This window comes from Periplaneta americana, chromosome 10 (assembly GCF_040183065.1).
Source record: "Periplaneta americana isolate PAMFEO1 chromosome 10, P.americana_PAMFEO1_priV1, whole genome shotgun sequence".
NCBI lineage: Eukaryota > Metazoa > Arthropoda > Insecta > Blattodea > Blattidae > Periplaneta > Periplaneta americana.
In genome coordinates this window covers 80861326-80875284 of record NC_091126.1, presented here as the reverse complement: position 1 = coordinate 80875284, position 13959 = coordinate 80861326, and the positions used below count along the sequence as shown (strand labels likewise).

The 13959-nt window shown below is 34.8% G+C and overlaps 1 protein-coding gene across 6 annotated transcripts in view; it reads right to left on the bottom strand.

Annotated features, from left to right (window-relative positions):
* Positions 1-13959, bottom strand: part of Ssdp (Sequence-specific single-stranded DNA-binding protein) — a 701465-nt gene that overhangs the window by 22815 nt on the left and 664691 nt on the right. For all 6 annotated transcript variants that reach the window (XM_069837788.1, XM_069837791.1, XM_069837787.1 and 3 more), the window contains 2 exons: positions 8201-8439; positions 1721-1759 (listed from right to left, as the gene is read on the bottom strand). In XM_069837788.1, coding sequence (XP_069693889.1) covers positions 1721-1759; positions 8201-8439 — 278 coding nt within the window. The remainder of the gene's footprint in view (positions 1-1720; positions 1760-8200; positions 8440-13959) is intronic.

Below are 13959 nucleotides of genomic sequence, written 5' to 3'. Positions count from 1 at the left end.
GCTTATGAGAACATCAACAATTCCTCAGTTTCATTAGTTTTCAGCATTATAAGGAATCGGAATATTATTTTAATATGTTCTGATGTAACAAATTCTCTGTTCCTTTCTGGATGACTGACCAATTAATTGACAGATTTTGATTATAATATGACTCCATCGTGGAAAAGATGATAAGGGATGAGAATTTGTTCAGCAGGGGAATGATCTTTTATAAATCGGTACAAATACTAAGCCTGTGCTGATGATATAAATATAATAGCAAGATCTCAAAGGGCAGTGAAAGAGGCATTTCTTGCCATGAAATTGGCCAGTAAAAATATGGGATTTTCAATCAACCAATCAATCAATCGATCAATCAATCAAAGACCAAATAGGCTATATGACATCCGAGAAAGCATGTAATAGAAATATAATAATAATCCGTGGCACTACAGTCCATGAAGGGCCTAGACCGACCAGCTGACTGCTGGCTTCACGCCCACATGCCGAAGCAGAGGTGGACGATCATCCAACCAGAATGGAAGTATCGTATGGTTAGCACGATGATCCCCCCAGCTGTTATAGCTGGTATTCGCAACCGGATTTCGCTACCCATCATAGCTCCCCAAGTGCATCACGATGCTGGGTGGACACCGGTCCCATACACTGGCCGAAATTTCATGAGAAAATTTCTTCCCCCATGAGGACTTGAACCAGCGTGCATTCCGTAACGCGAGTCCTAGGCAGGATGCCTTATACCACGACGCCACGGTGCGGGACTAATAGAAATATGCTAGCCTCAATAAGGATAGGAGCTCACGAGTTTGAGAGAGTTGAACAGTTTAAATATTTGGGATCAACAGTGACCAGTCTCAATGACATAGCATATGAAATAAAATAGAGGTTAGTGGCAGCTAACAGACCTTATTTCGCGTTCACAAAATTACTGCACTGAAGAATTTTATCTTTAAATACAAAGCTAAAAATATACATAACACTAATAAGACCAGTGCTTATTTATGCTTCTGAAACATGGTCACTAACAATAATGACAATGAAATTTTGAATACAAGAATAATGGGGTCCATATTGTGAAAGACGAGAATGGAGAAGGCAGTATAATGGGGAATTATATCTCATTTATAAAGCTCCATCTATTAGCAGAGGATATTGTATGGAGAACCAGGAGGACAAAGAGGTCTAGGTCGACCGAGAACTAGATGGTTGGATGATGTTGAGGAGGATCTACCGAAGATCGGGTATAGAAACTGGAATGTGCTGGCACAGGATTGAGTTAAATGGGAGAAAACTGTTGAGGAGGCCAAGGTTCATAATAGACTGTAGAGTCACAGAAGAAGAAGATAACGTGACTCATCTCTTTAATTCTGCCTTCTTTCCTTTCAGATTTTATATGTACTCTGCATAAAAATGTATTTGTACTCTGTACACTAACATCAGCAAGCTTAAGGAACACTAACTTTGGCATTTATATGACAATGTCAATGACAAAATTTCGACCATATTCAATGGAGACAAAATATCTTATAACTTTAAAATGAGGTGTTTAATATATTGTATGATTTATTATCAATATGAAGTACCGGTACTGGTTTGTTTGAAAGGATTTCGCAAACTTCCTACTTTGCACTAAAGTTTACAGTCAGTTTCATATTCATTCATTTAAATTAAATTACATTTAATTTAATTTGAAAAATCCAACAAATTTAGGTACAACACTTACGCCATAATTGCCTGGTGAGGACGAAGAGTAGTTCATAGGCTGAAAAAAGAATGCCACAATTAGAAATATGAACAAATAAAAGCAACTCTTGACTCTGCTGAGCAATATTCTCGTTACAGAAATGTAGTAGCTTATAAAAGTCACACTACTAGGAATGCTCTTCCAATGTAATAATGCGCAACAGCTATAAGACATGTTAGTAATTGTAATTTAAATTAAGAAATAGTGCTTCAGTATTCACACTTTTCAACATGTAAGAATTTACATTTAGTTTACATTTAATAAAATAATTTTATTCATACAAAGTTGTGTGCAAATGTGTAGCACTGACCACGTACATATTATTTTATGTTGCTACATTCACGAATCACGGGGTTATCTTAATCTTAATATTTAATAACCATTAACATTCAACATTAATATTGATTAAACGCATACACGATTCCTAATGTTATTTGGAACAAAAAATGTAAATAATTTAATGAGATCACATTCATAATTACGGTAATTTGAAAATGGCAGAAAAAAAAATTTATTTCAGGTTTTCACTAACAAAAATGCAAAAAATATCTAAACAATAAACAATCGATTATTTATGTACCAATATCCTTCATTTCGAGTGAATTTAAATCACATTTTCGAAAATGTCTCCCTGAATCTGAAGGTAAATGGTCTGCATAGGTGTGAACTGCACGTGCAGCATTTCACAGCTTCACACGTTTGTTCCTTATTGTTGCTGTGGCATCCAGAATGCGTTGAAGCAATTCTTCGTGTGTTTGTACCTTAACCTGATACATGATGTCTTTCATCACCCCCAGATGCAACAAGCTAACAAACATGTCTAGCACTCCATTCACTATGACGCATTTCGAAAATTTTTTGTAACTCCGTAATTATGAATCTGATCCCATTAATTTATTTACATTTTTTGTTCCACATAACCTCAGGAATCACCTCCATAAACCGGGGCAAAACTTCGTGAATCACCCTGTATATTGTGTGTGTTAAACAATATTCATTTCAATAATTGAAATGTTATATTTCACAGTTTCTACAAAAAATTAATGGTTGCATTATACACCTCTTTGTAGCGAGAATGGATTAATTTTATACACAATAAACATAGAAATCATTGTCAAAGAAGTGAAATGAAGAAATGTAAGTTAAGGATCTAATGCGAGTTGGAGAAGAACTTCCTTATGCAATACAACAGGATAACTGTTCCTTAGTCATACCAAGATAAGACATCTAATTGGCTGGATATAAAACAGCTGCAAGAATGGTTATTTTCTCTAACTTCTTTATCACATTCATTCAAAACTACCAAATAGTCTCTAGAGAATAAGCTGACCAGATATCCCCGATTTCCGAGGACAGTCCCCAGTTTTGAGTTGCTGTCCCCAGCGGGAAAATGTTCCCGTTTTTGTCCCAGGAAATTAATTTTGTTCCCAGAAGTTTTGATTTTGTTTCAATAATATTTTGCACATAAATATTTAAGTATCATGATGAAATTGCTACGATTCGTGCACATTTCTGAACGGTTCTCAATATGAGACAGAAGAACCAGCAAGCACAGTATGAGATATTATTCTCTCTTTGAGAGGACATAGTATCTTTGTCTTTGGTCATCTTAGCATTCGCGTGGCACGGAAGCATTAGAACTGCTGCAGCATCCATTTTTAAGTAGTTCAAAAAATGAGGAGTTTTGTGACAAACAAACAGGTGGAAAGTGGTGTAATATTTTTCAATATTTAAAAAAAAATTCCATTCCATTTCAAAATTTTCTCAGAATAGTGTCATTAACCATATGTCTTTCAGTCAGTAATTCATCACTGAATGATGAAAAGTCAAGAGTGAAAGTTGAAACAGTTAAAGCTTTGTTACAAGTGAAAACAAACTTTCATTTCTCATATAAAGAACTTAGTGTGAAGCTATATGGGAATGAACAGATCCTTAAAAAGATATATTCTTCAGACAACTACTTGTAAAATGTGTGTCTTTGAGTTCAGTGTGTACAATATTATGTGAAAGACTTCCATGCATGCGTCAGTACTGAAAATGAATTCTTAGTGGCTATAATTATATATAGGAGTTACGTGTGTTTATGCATTTAATTCAAAAAGTTAAGATACTCCACAAATTTAGTGTGCAAAGTTCTATCATTTTATCTACTGTTACATGTATTTTCTGCAACATTTCAATGGAGAGTGACTAGATAAGCATTTGTGTTTTTTCTTGAAATTGCCAATTTCCCCTGCTGGACCATAAAATATCTGGTCAGCCTAATAGAGATGTGATGTCATTATGAAATATCGAAGCATCAGAATTTCATCAAGAAATATTAGTTCCAATATAGTTTCTTACTTCTTGTACTTATAGTTCACATTTTGTATTATATTAAGGAGAAAGTAGCATTTAGTATGAAAATTAATTCTTACAGAATAATTTTTTCACATAACTTTTTCCTCTTTATTTTAATAGATCTCGTATTTTCTGAAGAAAAAAAGAAGTTTTCTGTAATAAAGAGCACTCAATTTTTCATCATCAACATCAGCCATTACGAACTAGACCTACATACATCTCTATTGGCCTCATCTGGTAGTATTTCCACTGGTATTTCTGGAATGTCTCCAACCAGAAGGATTTGTAATGGGATTCTTTTATTGTTCATTCGATAAACATATTGTAACCATTTTGTTGTGTAGTTTTATATTCTTTCTTCACAAATTTTTGACACAGATTCTTTTATTACATTTTCATTTTTCTTATACCAGTGGTGAAAAAGTATGACCAGCAGTTTTACGGAAAAAATTCAGCTCAGTTGTATGCATTTTTTTTTCTACTTTAGTATCCAGATTTCACTGCCATATTATATAGTTGGTAGAGCCAAAGTGTTGTATATTCTTAACTTCTTAATACAATTTCTCATTTTACAGTATAAATAATTTCAAAACTATGGTGATAAACTGAAAAACCATCTTGACTTCATAACACTTTCCTTAGAGCACATTGTTAGCATATAAGTGAAACTCAAGAAGTTCAAAATCAATGTTTTGAGATAACTGAAGTTAAAAATTCTGTCATATTTATTCACTCAAGTCCACATCTGTGGCGTAATGGTTAGCGTGTCTGGCCGCGAAACCAGGTGGCCCGGGTTCCATTCCCGGTCAGGACAAGTTACCTAGTTGAGATTTTTTCTGGGGTTTTCCCTCAACCCATTATGAGCAAATGCTTAGTAACTATCAGTGCTGGACCCTGGACTCATTTCATCGGCATTATGACCTTCATCTCATTCAGACACTAAATAACCTAAGACGTTGATAAAGCGTCATAAAATAACCTACTAAAATTAAAAAAATATATATATTCACTTGATATCTTTCGTTAGAGTTAAGATAGAGAACTGAAATTTCTTTTGTCAATTCATTTACTAGTTCTGAATCGACTCTTCCAGTAAAAAATGTTATGTGTTATTATTTTATTGGTATTGTTTTATGATAAAATGGCGTGGACTTAGTTGCTATCTCCTGTTTTCTTGGACTAAGTTTATTTCACCTGTAACAAAACATTTCAGGATAACACTTTTAAGCAATTTATGTGACTTGTAATTTTTCTTTGCAGCAATATTATGAAAGTTGAAATCATTTAAGTATTTTATTGAAAAAAAATTAGATTAATGACGATAAAACATATTAAAAAACTATATATTTAACCAATTTCTTCATCAGAATCATCATCTGCTTACTCTACTCCTGCATCTCCTGCATGATATGATGTTTTTATTTTTTATTTTAGTTGGTTATTTAACGACGCTATATCAACTACTAGGTTATTTAGCGTCGATGAGATTGGTGATAGCGAAATGATATTTGGCGAGAATATGATGTAGCGAGGCTTTCATATCAGTGGTGTAGTTCACGTGAAATGACATTTTTCTTGTATAACTGAAGGTTATTTATTCTCAATTGAGAGTGGACGCTGCTTATTGTTTAATAATGGTATTGTTTGCTTGTAACTGGCAGCTGACTGCTTCATTCATCTGTAACGCTTTGAAATTGTCACCTTTTTGTACATCTCATGATTATAAATATACCTTTATTGAATGGCATTCGGAAGTTCTTTTTGATTTTTAAAACGTTTTATTCTTAATTAGTTAACTTCATTCCCATCATCATGTCCACCACTGTGGAGTAATGGTTAACATGTTTGATCGCGAAATCAACAGGTGCAGGTTCAAATCCTGGTTGGAAGAAGTTACCTGACTGAGGTATTTTCTGGGGTTTTCCCTCAACCCATTAAAAGCAAATGCTGGGTAATTTTCGGCACTGGACCCTGGACTCATTTCCCTGACTTTATCTCCTTCATTTCACTCAGAAGCTAGATAACCATCGCAGTTCATAAAGCGTCGTTTATGAATGTATTTTGTATAAGGATCTTGAGGTCTAAAAATTCATTGAACAACTTACGTGTATCATACGGGGATTTTTTCTTTCTTGAGGTTCTTGCCATCTTAAAAACAATCTCCATTTCATGAACACTGAAAATGTCAATATTCTTCTTTGTGTTCTCTAGTGCATTGTGCATAGAATCTACTTCCATAAAAGAATGGTCACTTTTCATGTCTTATTGCTATTACTGTGGGTTGAGAGGCAACAGTATGAAGTAATACAACTCCAATTGAATGTTTCTATTCTGTCTCTCCCAAGTATCAGAAAATAATGTGAGGTGAGTTTCTTCTGGTTTCAAAAATGAGATGAATAATGACAGACAAGTCCCGATATCAGAACTTCCACGTTCCCCATTCAGTCTGTAGTTTGCCTATTTCATTTGCAACAAGAAGTTCCACTTGTGAGTAACTTTTTATAGTCTCAACAGTCATCAAGTATTGTAGATACGGCAATTGCAACATAGAAATGGGTTTCTTTCATCATTACCTGCATGATCCTTTATCTCAGAACTCTAGCTGTGTATGAGTCCACAGATAATAGAGTAGAATCCTTCTTATCTGGCACCAAAGGGACCAGGCTAGTTCGGGATATGATATTTTGCCGGATAATTGAATAAATACAGGTATATAGAAAAAAAAATTCGTATTTCATAGTGCCAAATGTTGAAACTGCAGCCATGTGAAGCTTATTTCTCTATCACTTGCTCATAACTAAATAAACATAAAAACTGTGTGGATTTTCCTTATTAAAACACATCACACAACACAAATAATACACTAATTTTAGGTTAGAGTATTTACTGAAAACGAAAGTTGGTGCGAACTTCCTAATGTGGCAACACTGATGGCCCGAACATAATTAAATAAACATAAAAACTGTGTGGATTCTCTTTATTAAAACACATCATACAACACAAATAATACACTAATTTTAGGTTTAAGTAATCACTGAAAATGAAAGTTCTTGCGAACTTCCTAATGTGGCAAACTTTTCCACATTTAAACTTTTAAACTTTAAAAATTTTTCTTTTTGGCCCAGCCAGAACTGTCGTTGTTTTGGTTGCCGGTTATTTGTGTGCCGGTTACAAGGGATTTTACTGTACCTACATTTTAATAAAGCTGAATACGTTATCTTCTAAATTCTTTACCATATCACTCCTCAGTGAGTCTACAATTTCATTTACACAAACGGGTTCTGGCTGTAAGTTCTGTTGGAGATTTCATCCCACGTTTTCAGATATAGGATAATCGGTAAATACAGTAAATTAACGTTATTTTTGGGGGGGGAGGGGGAAAAGAGAGACTTTTATCGTTTTAAATTATGACTGAATCCATGTATTTAAAATGATTATGTGTAATGAAATAATTAACGAAATTAACTTGCTTGCTTGTTTTGCAAATAAAATAATTTTCTCAGCTCTTGTTGACATCCTCAAACATATCTTGTAAGTTAAAATGCAAAAAATTAAATACCATTGGTGTTAAAAATCAATAAATTGATTTCAGATAAGTGTCAACCAGGTATTCACCACATGATATCAACTAAGTCCTGATGAGTCTGAACTGCGACAAAGAAACTACCACTAAGTCCAATAATGGATTTCTCCTGTCAAAAATTTTGTAATTTGTGATTTAGTAAAACTGAGAAATCCTCGGTAGCCAGTTTATTTATTATTTCAGGACTTAATTGATTTCACTGGTCAATAGAGCAGAAAAAATACCATATAGTGGTATAAATAACTCAAAATCACCAAAATTGGACTTAGTGAGTTTCACTTGTATGCTGAGGATATGGTCTATGATATATTACAGTCTTATTTGTGTTGAAATTTACTACGTAAGCAACGTCTAATTCGTATTATAAATGCTCTTCTGAAGACTTGTAGAGTTTGAAACCTCAATATTTTGTAGTACATAGATCAAATGCCGAATACAACGAAATTATCTGTCCCAATTCTGTAATATTGCAAAACCGAGCAAAGTATTGCATTCATATAGGCCTATTAGTGATACTTGCTCCCTGTAGCACTTACTGTTGATGTGTTGGGTTGCCACTGTGGTCTACCTCCGGGGCCAGCCATTGACATGGGTGGCATGCCTGGTCCTCCAGGCCCGCCTGGTCCACCAGGTCCCCCTGGACCTCCAGGACCCAGGGTACTGTTAGGGGGTGGTCCTCGCATGCCCGGTCCATATGAGCCTGGCCCCATTGGACCCATGGCAGGTCCTCTTGGTGGGTTCATACGAGGATTCATTGGACTCATTCCTGGTGGTCCTGAAAGTAAATAAACCCAAACTGAAACTTACCCTTCTTGTAACAAGTTAGATGATTCGTCATTTGAAACAAGAGATAAGAAAATGTTATGTTCTGTACGAAATTTCCTCAGCTTTAAGCAATTTCGTTGGCATGTACCGGTACATATTATTTATGGAAATGTAACAGGGTTACACTTAGGCAACTATTGCTGCAGACTCTATGAAATATGAGATTAAACTGCGATTGTGGAAAGGAAAGAAAATATAGAGTAATGACCGAAACTTAACATCAATGTACCTCACTAGCCGAGTTTCAAGTAGAATTCAAAGATTCCCGCAATGGTGACAATGCTTACTATTATGAGTACCATTACATAAGTCCATCTATAAAATTTCTTTTACTGGAACTAATGTTCAGAGATATCATACAACTATGAAACGTGTTATTATGCTTAAGGTGAATGGAATGCGTAAAGCTTCATAAAATTGGTCCACTGGTTCCAAAATTGATAAGGCAAGATGCATGGACTCGAAAAGCTTATTCTGCGAACCCAGTCCTCAAAAATAAGTACAATTTAAAGGTCATCTTGGATGTTTAATTTGAGAATTTATTTATATTTAACAAACTAAAGGAAAAAAGTAATTCTATATAAGATGACAAGCTCCTTATCAACAGATGACTCACTTAATTCTTAACAAACACAAATAATCCCAGTCAAGTAGATGTGCATTACTACTACACATAATGGACAATGAAATTCATAAAAACTACTTTAATTTCGTGTCAAGCAACTGAAAACTATAAAATTTTAAGGTGTAAAAAAATAACAAGCACACAGCACTCACGTTTAGTACTGAATTAGGGAATGTGAGTAGGATTTTGAACTGATGACTGTTTCAAGAATGAGAAGACATGAGTCTACATTCTTTCATAAAGGAAAAATCTACCAGCCCACACACATTTCCCAATTACAAATATCAAGATAATTATTGCTAACCATTCTCCATAATCTCATCAATCATCACATTTGTGGACTGAATAATAGTTGAGCAACAATAAAACATAATGTGAAACTAACACATTGTACAGTTACAGAAGAAAAATGCTATTAATTCTATTTAAAGATAACATAGACATACACATAACATTTATAATGTTTTTAAGAAGACATTGAGGGCGTTATATGCACAATAAAGTAAACATGAAAGTATTTAGGTATTTACAAGCAAATGAAATGATAAGAGTATTACATGAAGACCATCACTCCAGCTTCTACAATAAAATATTAACTCAATGCTATACTGTACAACAAATCATTTTTGAAGGGGAATTTTATTTCTCTTAATTGGACTGGCCACATATTAACCAGCTGATGGCCTTAAACTAAAGGGACCGAGGTTTGAACCATGACAGATCGCTTTATGGTGGAAGAAATGGCTCTAGAAACTTCACGAAGAACCTTCCTCTCTAAACGCTCGCCCTAAAGTGAGTGTCGCACAACTGACCTCACTTATGGCTGATTCTGAGCACTCACGGTAGCGGGAGGAGAGAAAATATAGTTAGGCTGAAGGCTCAAGTCCGTGACATTCTAATATTATCAATTCAGTAGGCACTTTCCTCAAGAATACATTTTCAAAATCATCTTATGAGGATAAGATGAAAGTCAAGAAATGAGGAAGCTCCATGTCATAATTAAATATTATGTATAAACAACAATTAGCTAAAGCTGATATTTGGTGAAATTATAACGCTCAAATGTATAGGAAGATCAAAAGACTATGTGGCTGTGACGGGGGAAAAAAAAATTTTTTTTTCCATGTATGCTTTTTCGAGTAGACTGTTCGTGGTCAAAGGACCATGTTATAGAACGTGTGCTTCTTAATGGAAAAAATTAAGACAACGTGACAAATCAAAGGAATACGATTATTATTATTATTATTATTATTATTATTATTATTATTATTATTATTATTATTGTCACCAGCTGCCACTGGACATGGGTACATGGAGTATGGTTGCATAACATATCTTGCTCTATTTTACCCAACACCACCATCATCACTCTTCAGTGCACTGCATAATGTTACGTAGCCCTACAGATTATTTAAGTCAAGCATGTATATATTCAAGAAGTCTGCATTGGCTGGATTTAGTTGGGTAAGGCGATGGCCGAGCCAGGTCAGGACCTTATTAAGCCAGCTCCATACCCGATCAGGTATGCACCTGCCTGAACATATCCAAATTTTATCAGACATCTGACTTCAAATCCAAATCAAGCTGTGCATTCTGCAAGCAGTGATTGTGCGTGACTACTGAAAAATTATTTCATATTGCTGCATTATGATTTATTAATTTCAATTTAATAATCTTTCCTCGAAATGTAATGTTCTAAAAGTTTTATTAACAATTCCCAAAAGGATAATTTTAAATTTGTTCTAATTTTAATACAGCAATGCACAATAACTCTCTGTATTTTGCCACCAACTTCAATATGGGCAGCCAACTTCACCTCAAATCATGGTAGTATTTGAGACCTTTTTCCAGTCTTTGTATATCCTACCTGAGAAGAAAATTCGAATATTGATCACTTTGAACTACAAAATTGTATTTCCCAACTTACGCAGCAAGCCCTACAAGCTTACACTTAACACACTGAGCGAATCCAGGGACGACAGTTTTGTCTTTGTCTGCTAAAACATAAAACTGATTCTAAATTTTGCATTTACTCGTAAACTGGGGTTGGGTATGTTAATTCATTCTCCAGTTTTAAGTCTTTCTTGAAGTTCGAAAGGTGGAATCTCAGTATGACTAGACACGGTCACAATATTGTCGAAAAATAACTGCCTAGTTCTAAGCAAGTGGAGCCACAGTGGAGCCCTGCACCTAGACCCAGTAAAACTGACGGGTTCCTTCTCATCCAAGACCCTACTGCAAAATGAACAATACATGATGTCAAAGCATGTCTATACTCTCATGCTGCTTGCGTCATTTCTTTGCTAGCACACGAAATCAGACCCATTTATACCCAATTGATGCAGACCTCAGGTATGTTCTTTCCAACCAACCCATTTATATCCGAGTGATAAAGACCTCTGGTATGTTCTTTCCAACCAATCACATGGTGTATTTACAGAGGAGTTCATCCATTTATTTAAATCAGTAACAACTTACATGAGATGTACTGCATCTTAACTAGTTTTGAGTATATTTTGTCAGCGGAATTTGATGTGAACTATTATTCCACTTCATTCTCCAGGTGTAGATTGGCCATATATTTAATTTGGTATGTTGTAAGTGTCCTACACAAGATTATTAGATACACAAAAGGAATGTTTTTCTTTATATCAAGAGACCACACAGTATGGTATAAAAATTAACAACTTACAAAATTTCAGTCTATAGAAGCTTCTTGCAATTCTTTATTTAGCACTAACATTTTCTTGATATCTCATTAATTACTTCACGATGTCACTGCACGGTGACTATTTAAATACAGTACACACGGAAACTTGAGATTTCCTAATAATTTAGTTTGCATATTTAAGTGACGGTGACTTTCCTTCTCAAAATATTATATTCCAGTATAAATATCCTCATTTTTGAAGAGGAATGTGGTTCATGAAAAGAATATAACTATTCCCACAAGAAAATAACTACCAGTATGATACGTAATTTCTCGAAAGTGTTGGAAAATGTCAGGAACTCATAAATGAAACAAGGTCGCATCCTTATTTATTTAAATGTGTAGGAAAACTGAATACCTAACAAGTTTTAGTATTAGCACATATGTTGATGATTGTGATGCTAATTACATAACACATAAAGCTGGTAGTTTTTAGCCTTTTTTGAAAATGTCAGTTAGGATAATGAGAGAGAGAGAGAGAGGGAGAGGGAGAGAGAGAGAGAGAGACACTAAGGAGGATACTTTCATAAATTTAATGATGTGAAAAATTTGCCAAAGAACAATGGTTTGTTTGCTTAAAACTACAGACTCCTGCCATTTCAAATGCAATGCTCAAACAGATCATCCTTTGGTACTGACTGTCAATATTACTTAGCGGCACTCATTACAACACACACTTAAAAAAAAAATATATTCACAAACCTGACTACTTTGAAATTGTTTGAGTGACTTATGAAATACATTTAAACAAGAGCTTACTGAAATTGAAAACAAAATAGGTTCTCACATATAAAATTGATCTCCAACAGTAACTCAGTCATCTAACCAAGTGATCCCAGATTTGATTTCAAATGAGAGAAGTGAAAATTACATCCCTCATTTTGGGACTGAGTGTCTCGTATCTTGTATATGTTACGAATTGTCCCTCCTGTGTCCTTGCTTTATTCTGACCACGTGATTATTGTTTATTATTTATGAATATCCTAACTGGTTTTAAGTTAGTTGTTTTCGTCAGGACTTAATGAGCCAAGGAATCAAATTCCTGAGAGGTGAAATCTGTGTAATTGTTCCGCTACTTCACTTATCATGTAGGAAATACAAGACTGGAAAAACGTCTGAAGAAATCTACATAACGTAACAGGCCTCTGAATACTACAACTTGAAGAGTTGTTGTTTTTGCTGTTACTTTATTTATCGGCTTCAGAATTTAGCACAGTTTCAAATTACATAATTATGATGTACAAATTTTGTACTACTATATCTTTATCAGCTGCAGAATTTATCAAAGTTTCAAAGTATATAATTTTAATGTACAAATGTTGTACTATATCTCTACCGGTGACTGACCATTGAGTTTCAAGTGGTTTATCTTGGTTGTAGGCATCAAAACAAAAAGATATTTGGTTGCCTTCATTCCAATGCTCTGATCACTGCTTGCCTAAATGTAAGCTGACAGTTAAACATACTTTTCCTCACAGATTAGTACAACCATATGCTACCTCTCTTCTCTTTCACCATGAACTGAGATGTTAAAAATTTTAAATTATGTTTTATTTATATATTATTTATATTATTATTATTATTATTATATTATTTCAATGTACCGAAGTACATATGATATTTCCATGCAGATATTCTGCGTCATCATACGATGGAAGAGTAATGGAACGGAGAAAAACTCTCTCCGGCACCGGGATTTGAACCCGGGTTTTCAGCTCTACGTGCTGATGCTTTATCCACTAAGCCACACCGGATACAACCCCGACGCCGAACAGAATCGTCTCTGATTGAGTTCCAACTCTTGGGTTCCCTCTAGTGGCCGCCCTTTGCACTACGTCATAGATGTCTATGAACATCGGACCGAAGTCCACACATGTGCTCAGGTGCACTCGTTATGAGTGACTAGTTGGCCGGGATCCGACAGAATAAGCGCCGTCTTAAATCACTTCGTGATTTACGCATATCATATATTATTATTATTATTATTTCAATGTACCGAAGTACATATGATATTTCCATGCAGATATTCTGCGTCATCATACGATGGAAGAGTAATGGAACGGAGAAAAACTCTCTCCGGCGCCGGGATTTGAACCCGGGTTTTCAGCTCTACGTGCTGATGCTTTATCCACTAA